General features: G+C 48.0%; 1 protein-coding gene across 1 annotated transcript; it reads left to right on the top strand.

The window, feature by feature from the left end:
• The first annotated feature begins 1,693 nt into the window (after positions 1 to 1,693).
• On the top strand, positions 1,694 to 21,850 carry RINL (Ras and Rab interactor like). Its single transcript, XM_087970387.1, is given in 14 exon segments — positions 1,694 to 1,812; positions 3,261 to 3,416; positions 4,426 to 4,564; positions 4,956 to 5,064; positions 9,296 to 9,368; positions 10,275 to 10,363; positions 11,345 to 11,674; positions 13,570 to 13,674; positions 13,677 to 14,218; positions 15,899 to 15,977; positions 17,381 to 17,695; positions 18,028 to 18,156; positions 19,442 to 19,602; positions 20,434 to 21,850. Coding segments are annotated over 13 exon segments (2,490 nt in total). The 5' UTR covers positions 1,694 to 1,812; positions 3,261 to 3,363; the 3' UTR covers positions 20,800 to 21,850.
• The last annotated feature ends 1,462 nt before the right edge of the window (positions 21,851 to 23,312 follow it).

Genomic DNA, 23,312 nt, shown 5'->3' with positions numbered 1-23,312 from the left:
ACTCATTCTCACAGTCCATAGTTAGGCAACCCTTTTCTTAGTTCAACTGAACTGCTACTAAAAGGTATACACGTTTCTAAGATCTCTAGGAATAGTCAGATTAAACATATGAGAAAAAAAAGAAAACAAGAAATTGCTGTTTAAAGCACTTTTCCCTTAAACCAATTTCTTGAGCTTTTGTGCTGATAGCCTTGCGCTATTATCTTTCACTAAGTCAGCGTTTCTTTCAGATATGTGGACTTCAGTTCCCAGAATTCCCCAGTCAACAGGCCCACACAAAGTTGCCGAGACCGGCTTAAGGCTGCTCTTAAGTTCAGCTACCTGCCCGAGCCTCCTTCACAGCTCCATCGTCCGTCTCCGTTTTACCTTGTGTGTCTAGTTTGATCGGTCCAAACTAATCTCCCCTCCCGCCTTCTGGCTTCACACAGCAACAAGGTTTTCTTCCAGAATTCTCTCTCTCTTGGTGCATCACAAACCTGTCGATCCATGACCGAAGGTTATGAATGATTCTCCTGGAAGGCCTTGGGGGGGAAAAAAACACCTTACATTCACGAAGGGGGAGGCTCCTGACATGGACTAAGCATGACGGTATCGTGTCACTTCGAGTACCGGAGGCCACTGCTGAGAAGCGTAAGTGGTGTGTTCATTTGTGAGCTTCTCAGGAACAGCTAGTTGGCCACCATGGGACAAGTGAAACCTGGATTAAATGAGGTTTATTTTTTCCCCTGATCCAGCATATCTATCTACTCTTCAAAATGTTTTTCTAACGAATGCTTCTCCGCCCAACTTTTCTTTTCAGCTGCCTTTTCTTTGAAGTGAACGGCAGAGGCCCCAGAACCACGTGAAGGCTGTCGGCGGAGGTGTCAAACCACATCCCTCCCTTTGTCTCCCGAAACTTGCCGGTCCTGCCTTTCTTCGCTCACCTTTTCCCGACCCAGGAGTGGCAGCTGGACTCTTTGAGATTTCGTAGCTGGCGGTTTCACCTTCCCGCATGCCCGTCGCAAGGTAAGATCTCCTAACCCTTGATGGGACCTGGCGAACGCGGGGAGCTTTGGAGCAGGTTTCATTTCTGAACAGGAACGTTAAGGCAAGCTTTGAGGAGAAAAGATTTACCCGTCCCGATAAGGGAAGCTAAGCAAAATCTCTTGAGGTAAAAGACGTATTTCTGGGGAATGAATGCTGGGTTTATTGTGGGGGGGGTGTTCTCTAAGTTTGCCTGCTTGTTTTCTTGCAGTTGTTTCATTATCCAAACTAACGTTATCACTGCTGATGATGTTACCTAGTTTGGTCAATGAAACGTTGGCAGAAAAAACCCAACCAAGCTCAGAGAGGACCAAGGAGCCCTCCCGTCAACCCCGAGCTACAAAAATATTCTCCTTTCTTGGATTTATTCCCTGCTGCTGAGTGTTTGGGTGGCATCAGCTTGTTTGTTGGAAGCGATCATGGGGTCTAAATATATATAAATATATATATTGATGCAGATATTCAGACGCACACCTGGAACTTTGTGTTCGGGTGGGAGGAAGGTCAGAAACGGCCTTTGGCACGACGGTCTGGATGCACTCGGTGTTTTGCCAAGCGCTGGGTTGTTGTTTTTTTTCAAGCAGGATGTTTGCCTTCCTTTCAGAGCTAAGCATCGACTCTGTCCGCCATTTTGCCCGCTGATAGAGGCACGTGGGCTCAGGTCTCCCTTTGCAGCCCAGGTGCGAGCTCTGCCAGGGCAGGGATTGAAAAGGAAGAGGCCGTTTGGGAGGGGAAACTTTCTTCTGAAGCACCTTCCCTGGACGCTGCACATTTTTAATTGAGCTGCAGGTGTGTACATACGATTACTTCTCTGAACGGTGGGGGCTTTCAAGAGTGTTGAGCTTACGGGGTTAATTCCCTGTGGAAGGAGGCCAGGCGGCATCTTATTATCCATTGTAATGTGTATGGTTAATATTTATTGACAAATAGGTTGGCGGTTTCAAATCGAATTAAAGGACCTCGGTGCTCTCTGGACTTGCTTGTTTTCATTTCATTACCCAAACTGGTAACAGATCCACTGATGTTGCCTTGTTTGGATCATGAAACATCTGGAAGAAAATAGCTAAGCTTAGAGAGCACCAAAGACCCCACAGTTCTCCTCCCCCTCCTCCTCCTCCCTGCATTGGGTAATTAAATATCTACAAGCTCAAAGAGCACCAAAGACCCCACAGTCCTCTCCTCCTCCTCCTCCTCCTCCTCCTCCTCCTCCTCCTCCTCCTCCTCCTCCTCCTCCTCCTCCTCCTCCTCCTCCTCCTCCTCCTCCTCTCTGCATTGGGTAATGGAACCTCTACAAGCTCAGAGAGCACCAAGGACCCCACAGTTCTCCTCCTCCTCCTCCTCTTCCTCCTCCTCCTCCTCCCTGCATTGGGTAATTAAATATCTACAAGCTCAAAGAGCACCAAAGACCCCTCCTCCTCCTCCTCCTCTTCCTCCTCCTCCTCATCTTCCTCCTCCTCCTCCTCCCTGCATTGGGTAATTAAATATCTACAAGCTCAAAGAGCACCAAAGACCTCTCTTCCTCTTCCTCTTCCTCCTCCTCCTCCTCCTCCTCTTCCTCCTCCTCCTCCTCCTCTCTGCATTGGGTAATGGAACCTCTACAAGCTCAGAGAGCACCAAGGACCCCACAGTTCTCCTTCTCCTCCTCCTCTTCCTCCTCCTCCTTCCTGCATTGGGTAATTAAATATCTACAAGCTCAAAGAGCACCAAAGACCTCTCTTCCTCTTCCTCCTCTTCCTCCTCCTCCTCCTCCTCCTCCTCTTCCTCCTCCTCCTCCTCCTCTCTGCATTGGGTAATGGAACCTCTACAAGCTCAGAGAGCACCAAGGACCCCACAGTTCTCCTCCTCCTCCTCCTCCTCCTCCTCCTCCTCCTCCTCCTCCTCCTCCTCCTCCTCTTCCTCCTCCTTCCTGCATTGGGTAATGAAACATCTACAAGCTCAGAGAGCACCAAAGACCTTTCATTTCAACCCTGAGCTACAAATATTCTCCTCTATTGATCGTTAGAATTCTTCAGTCATACCAGATGGATTTGGGGAGAGCTGTCTCCTTTCCCAAGGGTAGCAAGTTTTACTGCATCCCATGATAGCAAATTATTTGTTTACTTGTCCCAATAAGCCACTCCTTCCTCGGGACACTGTTTAGTTTACCTGGGCCACGGACGTGTCTTTTGCTGCTGCTATTGTTTCTCCACCTGGGAAAACCTGGAGTTCAATCTGTTTGATGTCTTCTGTTTCTCCAGGAGAACATTCAGAGACCGTCCCTCCGAAGAAAACCAGTCTGGGAAGTTTGATCAGGAGAAGAAGAGGGCTTGGGGATTAACCAGAGTCTTGTGGGAATGAACGATGACGGAGACCATGGTTGACGCCAGCAAGGAGCACTTGGGAGCGGGGTCTCGGTAAGGAGAGGGCCTGCATGCCAAGGAAGAGGAATGTCGGTTTGCCCAGCTGGTTATGTGGAGAGCTTGTAGTCCAGTGTTTCTCAGCCTCAACCACTTTTTAAGACGTGTGGATTTCAACGCCCAGAATTCCTGCAAGGAGATAAGAGGAAATGCTGGGGATTGAAGTCCATACAATGCCAAAGTTGAGAAACCTGGCAGGACATCCAAGGAAATTCTTGTGCCGCTTCTAAACCATGTTTGATCTTGTGTAGTGCCTAGCTGATTGGCGAGACGGCTCCTCTGATTCAGGAGTAAATTTTGGCTGGATTCCCCATAGGAAGTGGGGTTGACGGCTAGGCAGTTCTGACCCATTGACAGCTAGGCAGTTCTGACCCATTGACAGCTAAGCAATTCTGGTGACAGCTTCTTTTTAAGCCCTTGATTTATCCCAGGAAAAAGCCAGATCACCTATTCGGTTGACTTCCTTTGCTGCATTAGATTGATTGATCGATTGATTTGTTTGGGAAATTTATATTGCCGCCTATTCATTCATGGCGACTTACAGGAAATAAAAACAACATAAAAAAGAGAATAATGATAAAAATTTAAAAAATGATAAAATAACGGTGGTTTGTTTACAACCATTTGTCTAAAACGCTATAGGGTTTTCCTGCCTGACCAGGGGGTTGGACTAGTAGACCTCCAGGGTCCCTTCCAGCTCTTTGATTCCGTTCTTCTATGTCGTTGAATAAATTACAGTTGGTTGGTTCACACAACCGGCTGAGCCGTAAATTCTGCTTTAGCAATGGCAGGAGCTGGGCTCATTTAATAAAACCAACCCAATGCTAGGACTTGGGACCTTGGGCGAATCCCACCCATGGTCAAAATGTGTTTATTATTTATTTACTGGATTTATATACTGTCCTTCCTGCTCTGTGTATTATATTAAAGTTTGCATACGAGACTGGAGGGTTTTTGGCAACGCAAAATCAGTTGGTCTCTTTTGTTTGTGTCTTCTCTTTCGTAGGTCGCAGGAAACGGTGGGGCGAAAACCCAGCAGTCGTATCCCACTTCTGGACAGGCTCTCGGCCACACGGGGCATTTGGGAGCTTCTGGATGTCCAACCAGAGCAAATCAAGAGGCTGCTCTCGTCACACCAACCAGGGGTGACTAACTAATTATTTTTAAAGAAATTTGCTCAGGGTTTCTTTCCTGCAAAACTGATCTGTTCAGTTTCGTTGAGATTGGGCCAATTGCAGAAGAGCCTTTAATCTGGTTCCGCTGGCTGGCCTGGCACCCTGATAGGGGCACCCTAGGCCAGCAGACGGGGTATAGAGAAGATAATATCTCCATGTCACCCATCCTTTTGTTTTTGTTTTTTTTAGTTTCCTGTTTAATCCTCTTAATTTTAATCACTTATTACCTTTTTTTATTATATTGTAAGCCTCCCAGAGGGACGTGGTGTGAGAGAAATGGGTATTTAGAGGATGGTGAGGGTTTGGCTTTGGGATGTGATTTTCCAGCAACCCTGCTGTCTCCATTTTTTACCTGTTTCAGTCATTCATCGTTGCTAGAAATGGGAACGCCGCCGGCAAAACACTTTTCCTCCGTTTACCTGAAAGTGACAATAAGATGGTTGACCTTTTTCCTCTTGAAGACCATCCAGGTGAGTTGGTTTCTATCCCTGGGAGATGAACAGGGACACCTGGTAATCTCACGGAACAATGCAACATTAAGCGGTAATATTCAAACCAGTGCTAAAAACATCTTCGGACAGTCTTAACGTTAGGAGAGAATTAAAATATGGAGATTCTCAGTCATTCAGGTCAGGGTTGTCCCCAAAATGCTTTTTCAAAAGGCAACTAAGCTTTCTTGTTTTTTTCTTTGAAGACATTTCGCTTCTCATCCAAGAAGGCTTCAAATGGTGTGGAAGTATGAATGGATTTCCAAAACAATTGCAGACTACAGGAATCATTTGCACGACTCAGGTGATCCTGAGGTCATAGATAAACCTCCAAGTGGCCTCAACAGCTCTCTAAAAGGATGCAAATGACCAGCTACCTGCAAGGAATAGAAATCCTTCCATTCCCTACAATCCACTCAGAGCCAAAGAAGCTTCTTGGATGAGAAGCGAAACGACTTCAAAGAAAAAAACAAGTCCAATTGCCTCCTGAAAAAAAGCACTTTTGGGTTGAAAGAGAATATTTGCAGCTCAGGGTTAAACTGTGGGGTCCTCGGTGCTTTCTGAGGTGGGTAGTTTTCTTGCAGACGTTTCATTACCAAACTAAGTAACATCACCACACTGATGACGTTCCCTAGTTTGGCAATGAAAGGTCTGCCACAAAACTACCCACCTCAGAAAGCACCGAGGACCTCACGGTCTTCACATTTACGATGGAAAGAAGTTTGCGTTTCTTTCTCACGTATGCATGAATGAATGTCTAAGCTTCCAGGATTCTAGAGCTATACATGCAGAGGAGAGGGGTACCCCTTCCTTTCCCTTCTCTGGAGCCCCCCAAAATCTCACCTCCCTTGCTCGATCTCATCATGAGAATCAGAAGTGTGGGAAATAGGAAACGTCCAGGCTTTGAGCTACCGTTCTTCACTTCCTTGCACCAACCAGTTACTGGACCTCAACACTCATCGTGTCTCTTCTGGGGAATTTCAAAACATCATTTCCTTCTGTTTAAAAGAGGAAGCAGTTTGGAGAAGCACAGAAGTGCCAGTTGTCACAGGCTGCACGCTCGACTTGTTAACTGGCAACCTCCTTACATTCTTGACCGAGAGGGTGGCTGTTACTTCTGTCTTTTTCCCCACCGTTCTCTGCCTCTCGCTCTGTTCTCATCTTGCTTCCCCTGAATCTGACGTCCCCCATCTCTGAACAGGTGAGGAATTCTTCCTTGGGTTAAAATAATGTGGTTTTTAATCCTACCTTGCTTCTAGGGGAAACGGGGCGACGTCAACAGGTGGCTTCTGTCTCTCTCTCTCTCTTCTTTCTCTCTGCGAAACGGGGAAGATTCCTTCCCAAGGAAACTTAAGGGAAATGAACAAGGGGGCGAGGGAGAGAAAACACCTTTCCCACCCAAAGGAAGAAAGCCAGGGCTCTCCATCAGGGGTGTCCATTCTTGGCAACTTTGAAGACTTGCGGATTTCAACTCCCAGAATTCCCAAAGGCTGGCTGGGGAATTTGGGGAGTCGACGTCCACAAGTCTTCAAAGTTGCCAAGATTGGATCCCTCTGCTCTGCATAAGAACTGGAAAGAACTTCCAGAACTTTTTTTTTCTTGCAGAGTTACCTAAATCTTGCAAAACCCAGGGGTTGGAGTGATGCCAAGGTGGGCAGCCCTGTCTCTTTGGGCACCAGTTGGAAATATCAGGCTGGTTTTCTGGCTTTTCAAAATGGTGCTAATTATACCAGGGTAAACTTGCCTCCAGGTTGTTTCTTTAAATTCTTCTTCTTCTTCTTCTTCTTGTGCCCGCTCTGTCACCGGATCTTGGCGATCCTATTTTTATCAACACCCACACGAAAAAGGTGCTGTAAACTATACCCACATTTCTTTATTTGCATCCCGTCTTCGGTATGTTTTTACAAATATTTCAAGGCAGCCAGCATATTCCTCCCGTCTCCTTCCTCCTCCTCCTCCTCTTCCCCACGACAACAACAACCATGTAAGGCGGGTGCATTTACAATTCTGCTTGCCGTACCTCGAGAAGGACGCACAACAGCAGAGCTGGGAAAGATTGGGAGAAGGGTCAACTGAGAATGGTCAAGGGGCAACTGAGCATGGCTTCCTTGTGAGGAAAGGTTGCAACGTTAAGGGCTTTGTAGTCCTTTAAAAGAGGCGAAAGAGGGGGGGCAGGACAGAGGTACAAAACCCTGATGTGGATAAATTGTGGTCCTAAAACTTGGCCACTTTAAGACTCGTGGACTTCAACTCCCAGAATTCCCCAGCCAGCTGTGCCTGCTTTTTTCTCTCTCTCAATCTCCTCAACTGGAGAGAGATTGCAGAGGAAGGGATCGCAAGAGAGTAAGCTCTGCTGGTGCTGGAGAATTCTGGGAGTTGAAGGCCACCAGTCTTAAAGTTGGCCAAGTGTGGAGATCCCTGGTATAAGGTCTCTTGCTTGAGCAAGGGGTTGGACATAGAACATAAGAACATAGAGCCATGGGGTTAGAAGGGACCTTGGAGGTCTTCTAGTCTAACCCCTTGCTCAAGCAGGAGACCCTACACTAGAAGTCTCCAACCTTGGCCACTTTAAGACTTGTGGACTTCAACTCCCAGAATTCTCCAGCCAGCTGTGCCTGCTTTTTTCTCTCTCTTAATCTCCTAAAGTGGAGAGAGATTGCAGAGGAAGGGATCACAAGAGAGTAAGCTCTGCTGGCTGAAGAATTCTGGGAGTTGAAGTCCACCCATCTTAAAGTTGGCCAAGTTTGGAGATCCCTGGTATATAAAGAGACTGGATTCCCGTTCTCTAAATACAAGTAGTTCGTTTAGTGACCACTCAAAGCTACAATGGCCCTGAAAAAAAGCGAGTTTACGATCTTTTTTCACACTTACGACTGTGCGGCATCCTCACGATCATGTGGTCAAAATTCAGGCCCTTGGCAGCCGATTCATATTTATGACGGTTGAGTGTCCTGGGGGGTCACCTTTTGGGGCCTTCTGACAAGCCAAGCAAACGGGGGAAACCAGATTCACCTCCCTAACCAACGTGTCACCGACTTAACCATTTGCAGTGATCCATTCAACAGCCGTGACAAGGAAGATTGTAAAAGCAGAATCAAAATCCTAGGGATGGAAGGGAACTTGGGAGGTCTTCTAGTCCAACCCCCCTGCCCGAGGCAGGAGTCCCTTATTTCTTCCCGGAGAAATGGTTGTGCCAACATTTTTCTTGAAAACTTACCGTGATGGAACACCCACAACTTCGGAAGGCTCTTCCATTGACTTCATCGGTCTCACTATCTGGATATATAAAAAATTTTATATATAAAAATCCCCTGCTGGTGGATTACTTCTTCTTCCTGAGAGGATCCTGGCCCTGAGATCTTTTTTTCAGACCTGAGATCTTTTTTTTTTTTTCAGTCCAGAAGTGTCAGTAGTTGAATTTCAGACTTCCTTCTGTGCTCCAGTTGTTCTCTGGTGAACCACGGATATGTCCCAATCCACCGAGGGAACTGTTGAGTCAGGTTTTGGGGGCATTGCGTTTTTGAATCATTTGTTTCCCGACTCTCTTCTTTTTTTCTTTCCACTTTGCCTTCAGTTGGAAATTGTGAAGAAAAAAAATAATGGGAAAAGATTGCTCTGATTATAAAGCACGGGCTTAACTAGCAAGCCCTGGCCAAGGATGGACACTTCCTCCCCCCGCAACCCCACACGGCAATCAATCTACAGGTAGTCCTCAAGTTACGGCCACAGTTCTGCCCCCAAATTTCCGTGGCTAAGTGAGACAAGCTGTGGAGTGAATTTGGCTCCACTGTACGACCTTTCTTGCCGTCATTCTTAAGTGAATCCCTGCAGTTGTTAAGTTAGAAATATGGTTGTTAAGTGAATCTTGCTTCCCCGTTGATGCTGCCTGTCGGAAGGCCGCAAAAGGGGACCACATAACCACCTGGGATGCTGCGTTCGTCATAAATATGAGTCAGCTGCCAAGCACCTGAATTTTGATCGCAAGACCACGGGGATGCTGCAACGTAAGTGTGAAAAGCAGTCGTAAGTACATGCCAGTTGCCAAGCATTTGAATTTTAATTGCATGACCTTAGGGATAAGTCATTTTTTTCCTATGCTGTTGTAACTTTGAACAGACATTAAACAAATGCTCTCTCTCTCCCTCCCTCTCTCTCTCTCTCTCTCTCCCTCCCTCCCTCCCTCCCTCCCTCCCTCCCTCCCTCTCATCTGCAGCCCTTCATCTCAAAGGCTCCCAGCTGTATTTCAGAAACCTTTTGGAACTGGTTGGCTTTCACTTTGTGAGCAGGTGAGCACCTGGGAGGGAGAGGTTGTGGGGTTGAAGCGGGCTGGGAGGAACCTATAGGTGCTGTATGTGACTTTAATTAACCCAGTAAGTGCCAGATGTTCCTGAGATCAAAGGGCAAGCTCCTGGCATCTGCCCTTTCCCAAACATTTCAATTCCTCGGAAGACCTTCCCAACTCAAAGTCAAAAGAGAAGGCTTTGGGGAAAGAGGTGTGAGAAAGAAATCTCAGGCCACATGCCCTGAATACGCTTGGAACACCCACTTTGAAGCACCCACCATGGTGCAAAATCTTACTTTTTAACGGTACGTTGTAATCTTTCACTCCCTTAATTATTTTTAACTTGTTTCTATAATTTGTAAGCCACCCGGAGTTGCCTTGCAGTGGAGATGGCCAGCACAGAAATGTACTAAATAACTAAATTAGTCGTAAACGAATGGAAAAAAGGTAGCGCAGAAGGCCCACAAGGTGTCAGCTTTGGAAGCCATAGGAGCACCAGAAGCTTCCATGCTGCCACCTTCTTGAGCCATGGGAGGGGTGGATTTCATGGAGCGCGTGTGGTTAAACCTAATAACATTCTTTTTTTAAAGTCAAGGTCATGTTATCTCTGCACCTGGCTGAGAAGTAGTAGAGGGGAATGTCTCAAGTTGGAACGGATGTTGATTGGGGCACGTGACGGAATGATGGGTGCAGGGGGTGGATTTGTATTTTTTTTACTTATTGGAGGGAAACCCGGAACTTTCAGATTCGGGTTTTCCCAGATGTGCCAGTATATAAAAGGAAACTTTGAGAAAATGCCTGTCTCGGAGTTTTTAATGGAAGTTGGGTTTTTCTGGAACCCTGACATTATCAGCCAGTCGTGGGATCGTTTTTGTCATTGTGCTTCTTCTTCTTCTTCTTTTTCTTCCAGGGATATCCTGCCCTGTTTGCTCAGGATCCCTCATGCCTTTCACCTTCCTGGCAGAGCTGATTTAGATGCAGTTGCCACCTTGGGCCCAAGTGAGTGAGAAAACCCCACATTCTGTTTTGGAATTTGGGGAGAGTTTGCCAAATCGGGTGGGGGGGTTGCTTAATATCTGTACTCTCTGGAATTTTGCAACGCGGGTTGTTCATTTGAACAAATGCACGCGATTATCGAGAAAGTGGAAGGTTCCGTTTTGTTTGGAAAGAGATCTTGCTTTCCACTCCAGACTTACCGTAGGGATTCTGGTAGAAGGGAATCTTTGTAGCTCAGGGTTGAACTGGAGAGGTCCTTGGTGCTCTCTGAGCTTGGTGGTTTTCTTGCATATGTTTCATGACCCAAGGAGAAGGAGAGAAGGGGGAGGAGGCGGAGAACTGTGGGGACCTTGGAGCTGTTTGAGCTTGAGCTTGGAAGTTTTCTTGCAGACGTTTCTCTACCCAACTAAGTAACATCATCAGTGCTAGAAGGGAGTGTGGTTTGTAGAGAGGAGGAGGAGGAGGAGAACTGTGGGGTCCTTGGAGCTCTTTGAGCTTGAGCTTGGAAGTTTTCTTGCAGACGTTTCACTACCCAACTAAGTAACATCATCAGTGCTAGAAGGGAGTGTGGCTTTGTGGAGAGGAGGAGGAGGAGGGGAAGGAGGAAGAGGATGACTCTGGGGTGCTTGGAGCTCTCTGAGCTTGCAGATGTTTCATTACCCAATGCAGAGAGATGGAGGAGGAGGATGACTATGGGGTCCTTGGTGCTGTCTGAGCTTGGTGGTTTTCTTGCAGACGTTTTACTACCCAACTAAGTAACATCATCAGTGCTAGGAGGGGTTGTCATTTTGGAGAACAGGAGGAGGAGGACTGTTGTGTATGTGGGGGTTCTGGTGCTCTCTGAACTTGGTTGTTTGCTTGCAGACATTTCACTACCTGACTAGGTAGCATCATCAGTGCATGAAGATGTTGCCTAGTTGGGTAATGAAACATGTGATGTCATAGAACAGTTTTTGTTTCTGTTTTTCTCCTCCTCCTCCTCAGCGTTCTGGGCGATGCCTCTTAAACCTACCAACGGCCAGGCCTCAGACGACGCTGAAGGCAGCTGCATGGAACCCAACGGGGACCTGCTGAAATCCAAGCACCTCTCGTGCTCCATCCGCGTGACGTCCGAGGACGCCGCCCTGTGCATCGTGAACCCCCTCTTTCTTTCCGTGCACAGCGACATCGAATGGCTCGACCTGGCCCCGGGCCTCTACCACTCGAGACGCAAGCGGGGGTCCCTGCCGCTCGCCAATGGCACAGCGAGGCAAGAAGCCCCAGTTAGTCTGGAACGTCTCAAGTCTCGGGAAGAGAAAGAGAAGACGGGGAAAGGTAAGATTCGGGCAGCTCTTGGGGGGGGTTATCGGTATAAACGCCTCCCCCCCCCCCGGGTTCTCCTGCTCCCTGGGAGCATGGCTTACCAATGGAAGAGAACCTTTGTAGCTCAAGAGTTGAGCAGTGGGGTCCTTGGTGCTCTCTGAGCTTGGTGGTTTGCTTGCAGACAGTTTTGTCAGGATTCCGCCAGTTACTCCAATTAAATCGTGAGCCTCGAGCCACACTCCCAAAACTAAAAAAGATTTTATTTGAAGTTAACATTCTACGTCTGGCATTAGCCTGGGCGTAGCCAACTCTGAGACACATAATTCACTGTCACCCTTGATCCTGCTTTCCCCCCTCTCACCTCTCTGGGTGTATCATCCAACAAAAAGAAAAAAATAGCCAAGAGTCATCAATCATGCTCTCCAATTAGTTTTTGCCCCGGCAGAAGCTTCAGTCATCGAATCAGTCTTTGAAGAAAATATGAATGGAATGTACTTTCGATTCCACACTGCCACCTCCTCCTTGAAACTCCCCCCCCTTCTTTCTGTTGACAGCTATAAAACGTGCATACCAAATGTTTTATGAGTTGACACGTTTCGTTACCAAACTAGGTACCATCACCAGTGCTAGCAAGAGCTTTGATGGTATAATCTAGTTTGGTAATGAAACTTTTTCAAGTAAACCACCAAGTCCAGGGAGCACTAAGAACGCCGTAGTCTCCTCCTCCCCCTCCACTCCACAAACCCTTCTCGTACTGACGATGCTACCTAGTTGGGTTATGAAATGTCTGTTAGGCATCCAGAAATTGTCCATGGTAATCAATCACTCCGAGACAAGTATAATCTCCAATTGATTGATTAGAACAGCTCTGCTACTGTCTATGGAATTTCCCAAACTGAAAGCCATTTTCAGCGGCCGTTTCACAAAATCCACCTTCTCTCCTCCCACTTCTTGCACTTCATTAATCACGAGAACCAATTAACTGCAGCTGGAATTTTTTAATGTGATATACGAAATTCCTCCCCTCCTTTTTTTTCCTTATAACATCCTTGGCAGCTGAATCTCAGAGCTGACAATGTCTGCAAAAAAAACAACAACCCCAAGCTCAGAGAGCACCAAGGATCCCATCGTTGTTGTTGCCTCCTCCTCCTCCTCCTCCTCCTCCTCCTCCTCCTCCTTCTTCTTCTTCTTCTTCTTCTTCTCCTCCTCCTCCTCCTCCTCCTCCTTTTCTTCTTCTTCTTCTTCTTCTTCTTCTTCTTCTCTTCTTTCTTCTTCTTCTTCTTCTTCTTCTTCTTCTTCTTCTTCTTCTTCTTCTTCTTCTTCTTCTCCTCCTCCTCCTCCTCCTCCTCCTCCTCCTCCTCCTCCTCCTCCTCCTCCTCCTCCTCCTCCTCCTCTTCTTCTTCTTCTTCTTCTTCTTCTTCTTCTTCTCCCTCCTCCTCCCTCCTCTCCTCTTCTTCTTCTTCTTCTTCTTCTTCTTCTTCTTCTTCTTCTTCTTCTTCTTCTTCTTCTTCTTCTTCTTCTTCTTCTTCTTCTTCTTCTTCTTCTTCTTCTTCTTCTTCTTCTTCTTCTTCTTCTCCTCCTCCTCCTCCTCCTCCTCCTCCTCCTCCTCCTCCTCCTCCTCCTCCTCCTCCTCCTCCTCCTCCTCCTCCCTGTACTCTGCAAACCTGCTCCCTACTAGGACTGATGATGTTACCTAGCTGGATCATGAAACGTCTACAAGAAAAAAAAAACCCAGCTCATGAAACACCAAGGACCCCACAGTTCAACCCCAAGCTACAAAGATTCTCTTCTATTAGTAGAAACTTCTGTATAATATGACCAGTTGGCATCCTAGATGGTAGACAGAATAACACAGATTGGCTAATATGTCCGTCCATCCCCCTTTCTTGCCGTTTTCTTCCCCGCAGACCCTCCGTCGTGCTCAGCCTCTGCGCAAGGGGATTTCCTTCCGCGCAGGCCGTCCTGCAAGAGTCCGGAAACCGAGGCCCGGCCACCCTGGTCCCCACGGCATCCCGAAAGGAGACCCGCTCTCCCCACCGTGTTTCCTGGGTGGAAGGGATCTCGGCCGACGCTTTCCCCTGCTTGAAAAAGGCCCGGTCCGAATCCTTGTTGTTGAACGACTCCCTGTTGCTGCCTCTCATCCCGGAATTGGACTCGCTCTCCATCAGCAGCGTGGAGGACGAGGGCGAGGGTCTCCCTCCTGCCACCCCCTCCCCACAGAAGAGACGGCGCCCCTCCTCCATCACCTTCACCCACAAAGTGCTCCACCGCCTCTCGGCCGTGAGCAGCGCCCTGACCGGCTTCCTCTCGCTCGAACGCCGGGTGGCCAAGCGGGTGCAAGAGCTGGTCCAGGAGCCCAGCTCGGACGTGGGAGGCCTGGTGCAGAACTTTGTGGAGCACATCCAGCATGGAGCCCGTTCCCGGCACCCCACCAGCACCGAGCTGCTGCAGGAGATACGGCACATGATCACCAACCTGAAGGGCTACCTGGTCGAAAGTTCAGAGCTGCGCGCCGCCACCTACTGCGAATATGTTGACGCCAAGAACCGGATCTCGGTAGGGAAGGGGGGTCTTCTGAGGGATTTGGGGAAGGGGAGTCCAAAAACGATCCGTTTTGGGTAGTGGGGATGGCTGCACAGTAGGAGCTGGCAGGATTGGGCTATTTCTGCCCCGTGAGCTCCAAGGACTCTGAGCTGCAAATATTCTGTTTGGTCGCTAGAAGGGAGTGGGGTTAGCAGAGTGGAGGAGGAGGAGGGGGAGGACGGTGGCTCTCTGAGCTGGTTTTCTTGCAGACGTTTCATTGACCCAGCCAGGTAACATTGTCAGTTCTAGAAGAGTTGGGGGCTTGCAGAGAGAAGGAGGAGGAAGAGAAGGAGGACTGTGGGGTCCTTGGTGCCCTCTGAGCTTGGTTCTTTTCTTGCAGACATTTCATGACCCAACTAGGGAACATCATCCGTGCTAGGAGGGAACGGGGACAGAGGAGGAGGAGGAAGAGGACTGCGGGGTCCTTGGGGCCCTCTGAGCTTGGTGAACTCATTGCAGACATTTCATGACCCAGCTAGGCAGCATCCTCAGTGCTAGGAGGGAATGGGGAGAGAGGAGGGAGGAGAAGGACGGTTGTATCCGTGGTGCCCTCTGAGCTTGGCGATTTCCTTGCAGATGTTTCATTTCTAAACGAAGCAACAACCTCCGTGCTCGACTGAACCAACCCTGTTCTACAGGGGTTCAACCCTGAGCTAAAAATAACTCTTCTTCTCGGGGTCGGGCAAAGTTTCTCTAGCAGCTGCTCTGTCTGCAACGACTCCCAGGGAGCCCACCCCTCAAGTCTTGTTTCCCAGAAAAGAGATCACAAATATCTGTTGCCCTACCTCCGAAGAACTGAAAATATTTCTGCGGTTTCCACTCTGGGCTCCGGGCAGGTTTACGACAGCGTCTGCTGACAGCTTAGGAAATCAACCTGATCTGTGGTCAGGTTTGTGATGCAGGCAGCGTCGTGTGTGGCTTTTGACAGTTGAAGGAGAGGTTTGGGGCGGTGGATATGACGGGGTGGAGGGGGAAAAAAAAACCAGAAACCAATAAAGGAGAGAATATTTGTAGCTCAGGGTTGAAATGAGGGGCCCCTGCTGCTCTCTCTGGGCTTGGAGGTGTTTCATGACCCAACTAGGTAACATCTATGTGATAGAAGGGAGTGGGGTTTGTTTAAAAAAAAAAAAAAGGCCAACCCTCACTCTCTTATAAGCACTGATGGTGTTACCTAGCTGGGTCATGAAACATTGGCAAGGAAACAGAGAGTCCCAAGGACCCACAGCTGACCATTCCCTTCTAGCACTGAAGAGAAGTTTTGTAGTTCAGGGTTGAAATTCTTGCAGACATTTCATGACCCAACTAGGGAACATCTTCAGTGCCCGAAGACAACCAGTCAAAGAGTAAACAACAGGCTCAATCAAGGAACCACCAAGAACTCACCAACACTGACAAAGCAAGCCAGTTGAAGAGAAATAGACAGCAAGCCCTTCTAGCACTGATAACGTTACCTAGTTGGGTCACGAAATGTCTGCAAGGAGTTCACCAAGCTCAGAGGGCACCAAGATCCCAAGAGAGCTACCTTAAAGAGGCAATTTTTTAAAAAAGGGAAGCTTTTGAGCTCACCTGCGCCTCCGAGGCTTTTGTGCAAAATTTGGAAGAGGCTTTGGCTGAAAATTAAATTCCAGCTTTAAGATCTTTTTCTAAGGACAGATAATCCTGGGTGGTTTTCCTGTCTTTAGTTTCCCACAAGGTTTTCAGGTGATGTTTACCCAAACAGGTTTATCTTCTGGTAAGTCTCCAAAGCAGCTGGTCAAAGGGTGGGAAGCTTTCTTAACTCGGCAGCCCTTGAACCCAGGATTGGCGCGAAGGAGGGTGTAGGCTCAGTCCTTTGCAGCTCAAAAGAGGCAGGTTGATGGATGGTGGCCCACCTCTGCATAAGCCAGGATTGGTTTGATAAGTAATGTCTTGAAGACACGTCAGTGGTTGGATTCCCACGTGGCCCCAAGCTAAAATATCTGTGATTTGCAAATTGAATTAACGCTCTCCACTGGATTTCTCAACTTTGGCGATTTAAAGAGGGGCGGACTGCAACTCCCAGAATTCCCCAGCCAGCATGGCTGGCTGGGGAATTCTGGGAATTGCAGTCCGCCCGTCTTAAAAGTTGACAAGACTGAGAAATATTGGACTACACTACACCAAGGTAGGGCTGAGCAACCTGTGTATTAGAATGGCAATGAAGAACATCAAATCAGCATACCAACATTGGAAAAGCAAGACAACTTGCTCAAAATATAGGAAACTTCAGTCCTATCCACCCATGCGATGGGGCCCTATCCACTTCGTTGCTCTCAACCTTCCGGAGATGTTAACTGCTACCTTTGTAGGCCAAAAGGTTGCTCCATCTGGGACAACACGAGCTAAATTGAGGAGAGCTGGCTTATAGCTATTGCTTAAGATGCTAGTCCCTAAGACCAAAGGATCCTGGCTCTAAGGTCATTATCTTGACCTTGGGGTACTGGCAGTTAAAACACACAAAGAATGGTTGCAGGGATTGGGTATGTCTAGTTTAATGAGCGAAAGGACTAGGGGGGTGGGTGGCTTGACTGCAGTCTTCCAATATCTCAGGGGCTGCCCCAAAGAAGAGGGAGTCAAGCTATTCTTCAAAGCCTCTGAAGGCAGGACAAGAAGCAACGGATGGAAACCAATCAAGGAGAGAAGCAACTTAGAAATAAGGAGGAATTTCCTGACAGGACAATTAATCAGTGGAAGGACTTGCTGATTATTATTACCGTTATTGTCAGAGTACAACATGCGTACAATGAGATTGGCTGAGCCTCCCTTCGTGCACACACACACACACACACCCAACACAACTCACAGTGAGGACAGGAGTCCTTAGCCCAGTCCCAATCTTATTACACTATGTGACCTTGTTGCACAACGCACCGGCCCTGCAAGTCTATCCTACTATGTTGACATGAAGTTATTTTCCGTTCAGGAGCCTGACAGCCCACGGGTAGAAACTGATTTTCAGCCAACGGTCATGATTTTGAAAAATGGTTGCCCCCAGAATTTGTGGGTGTCCCAACCCTGGAGGTGTTCAAGAAGAGATTGGGGAAGCATTGGTCTGAAATGTTACAGGGTTTCGACTCCAAGGTCCCTTCCAACTCGGTTCTTCTTCTTGTGGGCCAGGTTCCGTGGTGGAAGACGCCCTTTGCAAATGCATCCTGAAGCCGCTGAGGGATACGGTTTACGCTCAGTTGCTGGACTTCCACACCGAGGACGGGTCTCTGCACCGTTTGCGTGGAAATCAGCTGACTTTGAGCCAGCAAAGCTTGGAAGAGCTCGGAGTGGCAGCCGGGGTGCCCGACGGGCCTTGCCTGGAGCGTATCCAGGCCAAGCTGAGCCTCCTGCACCAGGCCTACTCGCCCAAGAAGAAGGAGACCCAGATGCTGAAGGTCTGCAAGATGCTGTACGAGGCCATGAACCTCCACTGCGAGAAGGCAGGTAGGAGGCCTCTGGCTGGGTTACTTTTCAGTTCCATTGTTTCGATCTCTGGGACCATGGAAGGCATTTCTACGGGGGGGGGGTAGGGGAAGGTTACAGTATTGGTAGTCCTCGACTTACAACCCCAATCGGGCCTAGGGTTTCTGTTGCTGAGTGAGCTTTTTGCCAGATTTCACAACATGGCATGCCACAGTCGTTGAGCGAATTAAATAAATATACAGATATATATTGCCAAGTAGCCTCGGCCCCCTCCTTTCGTCCCCGAGCTGCTTCAGACGTCTGCTGTCCCTCCCCATAATATGTCCCTTCCCCCCCCGCCCTATTTTTCAAAGAGCCGTTTGGTGCCGATGACTTCCTGCCGGTTCTTATCTACATGCTGGTGCGCTGCGATGTGGTGTCCGTACAGTTGGACGTGGAGTACATGATGGAACTGATGGATCCCAGCCAGCTTCAGGGAGAAGGTAGCGGGGTTTGCGGGGTTCAAGCCGGATTTCTTTCCAAGAAAGAGTTTTCTTCCACCAGCCATGAGGAGATCAGTTTTAAGTTCTTGCTAACACTCAATGTGGAATGAAAGTCCTGGTCAATTGCCAGGAGACGGTGAGTTCTAGCCCTGCCCTGGACATGACAGCCAGCTGGGTGACTTTGGGCCAATCACCAGGAGACGGTGAGTTCTAGTCCTGCCTTAAACTGAAAATTGGCTGGGCTGATCATCAGAAGACAGGGAGTTCTAGTCCCATCTTAGGCATGAAAGCCAGCTGGGTGACTTTGGGCCAATCACCAGGAGATGGTGAGTTCTAGTCCTGTCTTAGGCATGAAAACTGGGAGGATGACTTTGGGCCAGTCTCTCAGCCTCTCAGCCAAACCTACCGCACAGGGTTGTTGTTGTGGGAAAAATAGGAGGGTACTGTATATACTCGAGTATAAGCCTAGTTTTTCAGCCCAATTTTTGTGCTGAAAAAATCCCCCTCGGCTTATACTCGAGTCAGATTCCCTCTGAAAAAAAAAATGGTGTGGAGTCGCGCCTCCGGCGGCAGCGACTCCCAACAGCCAGCCGGGAAGGGAAAGGCAAAAAGCGCTTTGCCTTTCCTTCCCGAGGCGGCGGGACTGGGGCCGCGCCGGCGGTAGTGACTCCTGACTCAGGGGGCCTCCGAGGGAGGGGAAGAGAGTGACTCCTGCCTCCCGCTGTCATCATCATCTTCTTCTTTTGGGTTAGTGAATCAATTAAACCTTTCATGATAGTGAGATCGTTTCCCAAATTAATTATTTTTATTTTTGAAATTTACCAGTAGCTGCTGCATTTCCCACCCTCGGCTTATACTCGAGTCAATAAGTTTTCCCAGTTTTTTGTGTAAAATTAGGTGCCTCGGCTTATATTCGGGTCGACTTATACTCGAGTATATATGGTAATTGCCTCTTCAATCATTGCCCCTTCAATTATTTGAAATAATAAAAACGGGTTAAAAATTGAGCAATGAAATTAAGATTGTACTTTCCGTACTAGAAGCCTTGGGGTTACTTACGGTGCCCTGTGGCCCAGTGAAGTGCACTGTGGTCGCCCTGTAGTTCCCTTGACAGACGAGAGAGGAGGACAAGAAACTCACGAGACCCAACTGGATTCTGGGGGTTGACTTGGTCTTGCAAAAGGTCCTTCGGAAACCTTAACTGTCACTCTGACTTTTTCCCCCCCGAAACCTTTCTTTGTGTTCCCGCGTTCCTGTCCTCCCTTCCCCTCCTCCTGGGTTCTAGGGGGCTACTACCTCACCACCTGGTTCGGGGCCCTCTACCACATTGAAAACTTCCGAGCGGCTTTTACCATCACCAGGCAGATCAGCGTGGAGGCCCAGCGCTCCATCCATCAGTGGCATCGCCGCCGTACCATCCATCACCACCATCGCCGCAACTTGCAGGTGAGCGTGGACGGCGGAAAGGGGCAGAGCAAAAGATCCTGGCCAAACCCTGGTCAAGCAGCCGCCTGCTTTCCTCTTTTGACCCTTGTCTCCCGTGGAGTAGGTCCTTTAGTTGGTGTCATTCTAATCATGGTTTAGATCGGTGTTACTCAAGCTTGGGGCAGTTTTTAAGAGATGTGGACGTCAACTCCCAGGATTGGAAAACCCTGTTGCTGAAGGAGACATTCATTAAGTGAATTTTGCCCCGTTTTACGACTTCGTTTGCAACAGCTGTGAAGTGAACCACTGCAGTTCTCCAGTTAGTGACACACGGTCATTAAAGTGAATCTGGCTTCCCCGTTGACTTTGCTCGTCAGAAGATCGCAAAAGGGGATCATTGACCCTGGGACACCACGACCGTCCTAAAGATGAGTCAGTTGCAAAGCATCTGAATTTCAATCATGTCACCACGGAGATGCTGCAACGGTTGTTAAGTGTGAAAACTGGTCCTAAGTTACTTTTTTTCAGTGCCATTGTAACCCAGATCAGTCACTAAACGAACGTTGTAGTTTGAGGTCTATCCTGAACTGGGACAATAGCTTTGTGTCCCAACTTGACCAGTTTGAAAGCAGTTGAGTACTGTGGCGCCACTGCAGACAGATGTTCCCTATGGCCCCCAGTGGAAGAGGGTCCTTCCATCTCCTGTTCTCCTTCTCTTTCTTTCCACCATTCGTGGCATTTGACCCTTTCCCACAAACTCTGGTCATTGCACGATGGCTTCCTGGTAGGTTTGAGTCCATCGCTGGGAACGCTACGGTCTCCGTGGTCATTGGGTCTCTTCCTTCTTTTCAGCACACCCTCTACGTCTCCTTCCACGAACCCTTCAACAACCAGAAGACCATCTCCGTTCCGCCCAACATGACCACGGCGTTGGTCTGTGCAGCCTGCGCAGAGAAGTATGGCGTCTCTGACGGTGCCGCCTATGGCCTTTTCTCGGTATCGAACAGCTCCACTCAACTCTTGACGGAGGACAGCTGCCCGCAGAAGGTCCGTGCAGACCTCCTCCAAAGAGGGGGCAGCGTCAATTTTGTTTACAAGCCCAAAAACAGCACCCTGCCTGCCTCGGGTTCCGCTCCGCTCCAAGAGACTGTCAACTTGACTGAGCCCCGTAACAAGCCTCTTGAAAGGGTGGGGATGGAGCAGTTGGAAGGGGATTGACTATGGCCATGGACCTTCCTGGTCTTCTGGGTTGGATGAAGTTTCCCCACTTGGCCGAAATCCAGATAAAGGTTGAGTTTCCAGGGACTAGACTAAGACTAAGGCTGGCTTAATGTCAGAGCTGCCTCAACTTGACCTTCTAAGAAAGAACAATCCTTAACTCCGTTCGTTTACAAAGGTATAGTTCACTAGATGTCAAGTCTAAACTGCAGCAGTGCTAAAGCCACAACTGAAAATTGGGTGCCATAATTCCCAAGTCTAACTTTCCTCCCTTTAGGTACATCCCCTTGCTCGCACACACAAACACACACACACACACACACACCAGTGTCCAGTCAAATTCAAAGAAGATATTTTCAGAACGGACGCTTTGATATGCAGCTGTATTCCGTTCCCCACCCAGTCGGCCTTGAAACCGTGTCCTGGGGGAGATACGGTCAACTTTTCATTTTCCTTGAATCCTGCCTCCTCCCATGCAGTTTCCACCCACCCACGCCCAAGAGTTCATGCCAGCCTGGCACTGAGCGATAGCAAAAGACAAGCCTGAAGTGGCAGCTGGCATGAGGACTACGGAGAAGAAATCTCTTTGAGCAGAAGATCTTGAAGTGCTGAAGTTCTCACCTTGGCAGTGGCTGTCGTCATCCCTAAAACTAGTAACGGGACAGGAATGGGCCGTTGTTAAAGTTGTCCTAACTTCTCCTCCTTTGGGTTCCTCCCCACCCAAAGTGAGTTTCCCCAACCAGCCTTAACGCGAACCGGCCCAGAGGAACCGGGAGAGAAACCGCAAACTGCGTCACCAACTCCAGGCTGTGAAGGTATACGCTACTTTCACACGCAACTCTCCCCTTTTGCTCAACTCTTTAGTTGCCACCTCTGGTCAGCTCCCGCAGAGCCTTGAAAGTTGGCCCTGCGTCTCCACGTATAACCCGAGTACCTTTCGCTCCACGCTCCGTGGGGCTGGCTGGAAGGCCTTTTCGCCCAGCCACGAGAGGCTTATCGATTGGATTCTGGGAAAGTCCATTAAACATACTGGTTTGAATTTTACATGTCACCTTTTGAAAATACGTCCTTTTCTGACCTTGCGATCGGGTGTTTCCTCATCCCCTGTCCTTCGAGAGAATGGGAGCCATGTCTATGAATTTGGATGCAGGCCTGGTTATTTTTTTTTAAGAAGCCCCAAGATGCAACTATCCCCACTTGGGGAACTCTGCATCCTCAGTGCTTCTTTGTGGATAACAGTGGCCACCAAGGAATTATTGGAAGTATCCAATCCCCCCTTTTTTCCCCAGCGCTATGAATATCTTTTTACAACCAGGGCCTTACCAAGGCTGGAGTTCCATATACTGAAATGGGTGTTTTCGAGGTGGGTCTGTTAGTGATTTCTTTACAGCAGCCCACAAGTTACAACGATTCTTTCAGTGACCGTTTGAAGTTACAGTGTTCTAGTACAACCCACTTTTTTAGGAAATCCTAAATCAATTCAGGCCAATCGTTGTCTAGTCTCTTCTTAAAAGCCTCCAGCGATGGAGCCACTCACACCTTTCTGGAGGGAAGTCGTTCCACTGATTAATTCTTCTCGCTGTTGGGAAATTTCTGTTCATTCCAGGTGGCTTTTCTACGGGATGAGCTTCGCTCCCTCCCTTCTTCTCCTGTCAATCAGGGGAACACTGGAAGTTTTTAAAAAGATTTGTCTGGTGGAGGGTTTCCTGCCTAGGCAGGGGGTTGGACTAGAAGACCTCCAAGGTCCTTTCCAGTTCTGTTATTCTATTCTATTCCTATTCTCTATTCTGTTTTATTCTCCATTCTATTTTCTATTCCTTATTCATTCTATTCTATTCTACTCTATTCTATTCTACATTCTCCAAGGTCCTTTCCAGTTCTGTTATTCTATTCTATTCCTATTCTCTATTCTGTTTTATTCTCCATTCTATTTTCTATTCCTTATTCATTCTATTCTATTCTACTCTATTCTATTCTACATTCTATTCTACTCTATTCTATTCTACATTCTATTCTATATTCTATTCTCTCTTCTCTTCTCTTCTCTTCTCTTCTCTTTCTCTTCTCTTCTCTTCCCTTCCTTCCCTTCCTTCCCTTCTCTTCTATTCCTTATTCATTCTATTCTATATGCTATTCTCTATTCTATTCTATTCTATTCCTTATTCTATTCTGTTCTGTTCTATTCTATTCTATTCTATTCTATTCTACTCTATTCTATTCTACATTCTATTCTATATTCTATTCTCTCTTCTCTTCTCTTCTCTTCTCTTCTCTTCTCTTCTCTTCCCTTCCCTTCCCTTCCCTTCCCTTCTCTTCCCTTCCCTTCCCTTCCCTTCCCTTCTCTTCTATTCCTTATTCATTCTATTCTATATGCTATTCTCTATTCTATTCTATTCTATTCCTTATTCTATTCTGTTCTGTTCTATTCTATTCTATTCTATTCTATTCTACTCTATTCTATTCTACATTCTATTCTATATTCTATTCTCTCTTCTCTTCTCTTCTCTTCTCTT

Source organism: Notechis scutatus, chromosome 8, assembly GCF_049901735.1.
Source record: "Notechis scutatus isolate UNSWTSFEM ecotype Mainland chromosome 8, rNotScu1.2, whole genome shotgun sequence".
Taxonomy (NCBI): domain Eukaryota; kingdom Metazoa; phylum Chordata; class Lepidosauria; order Squamata; family Elapidae; genus Notechis; species Notechis scutatus.
Note: the sequence above shows the minus strand (reverse complement) of the source record. Positions and strands in the feature narration are given on the sequence as shown.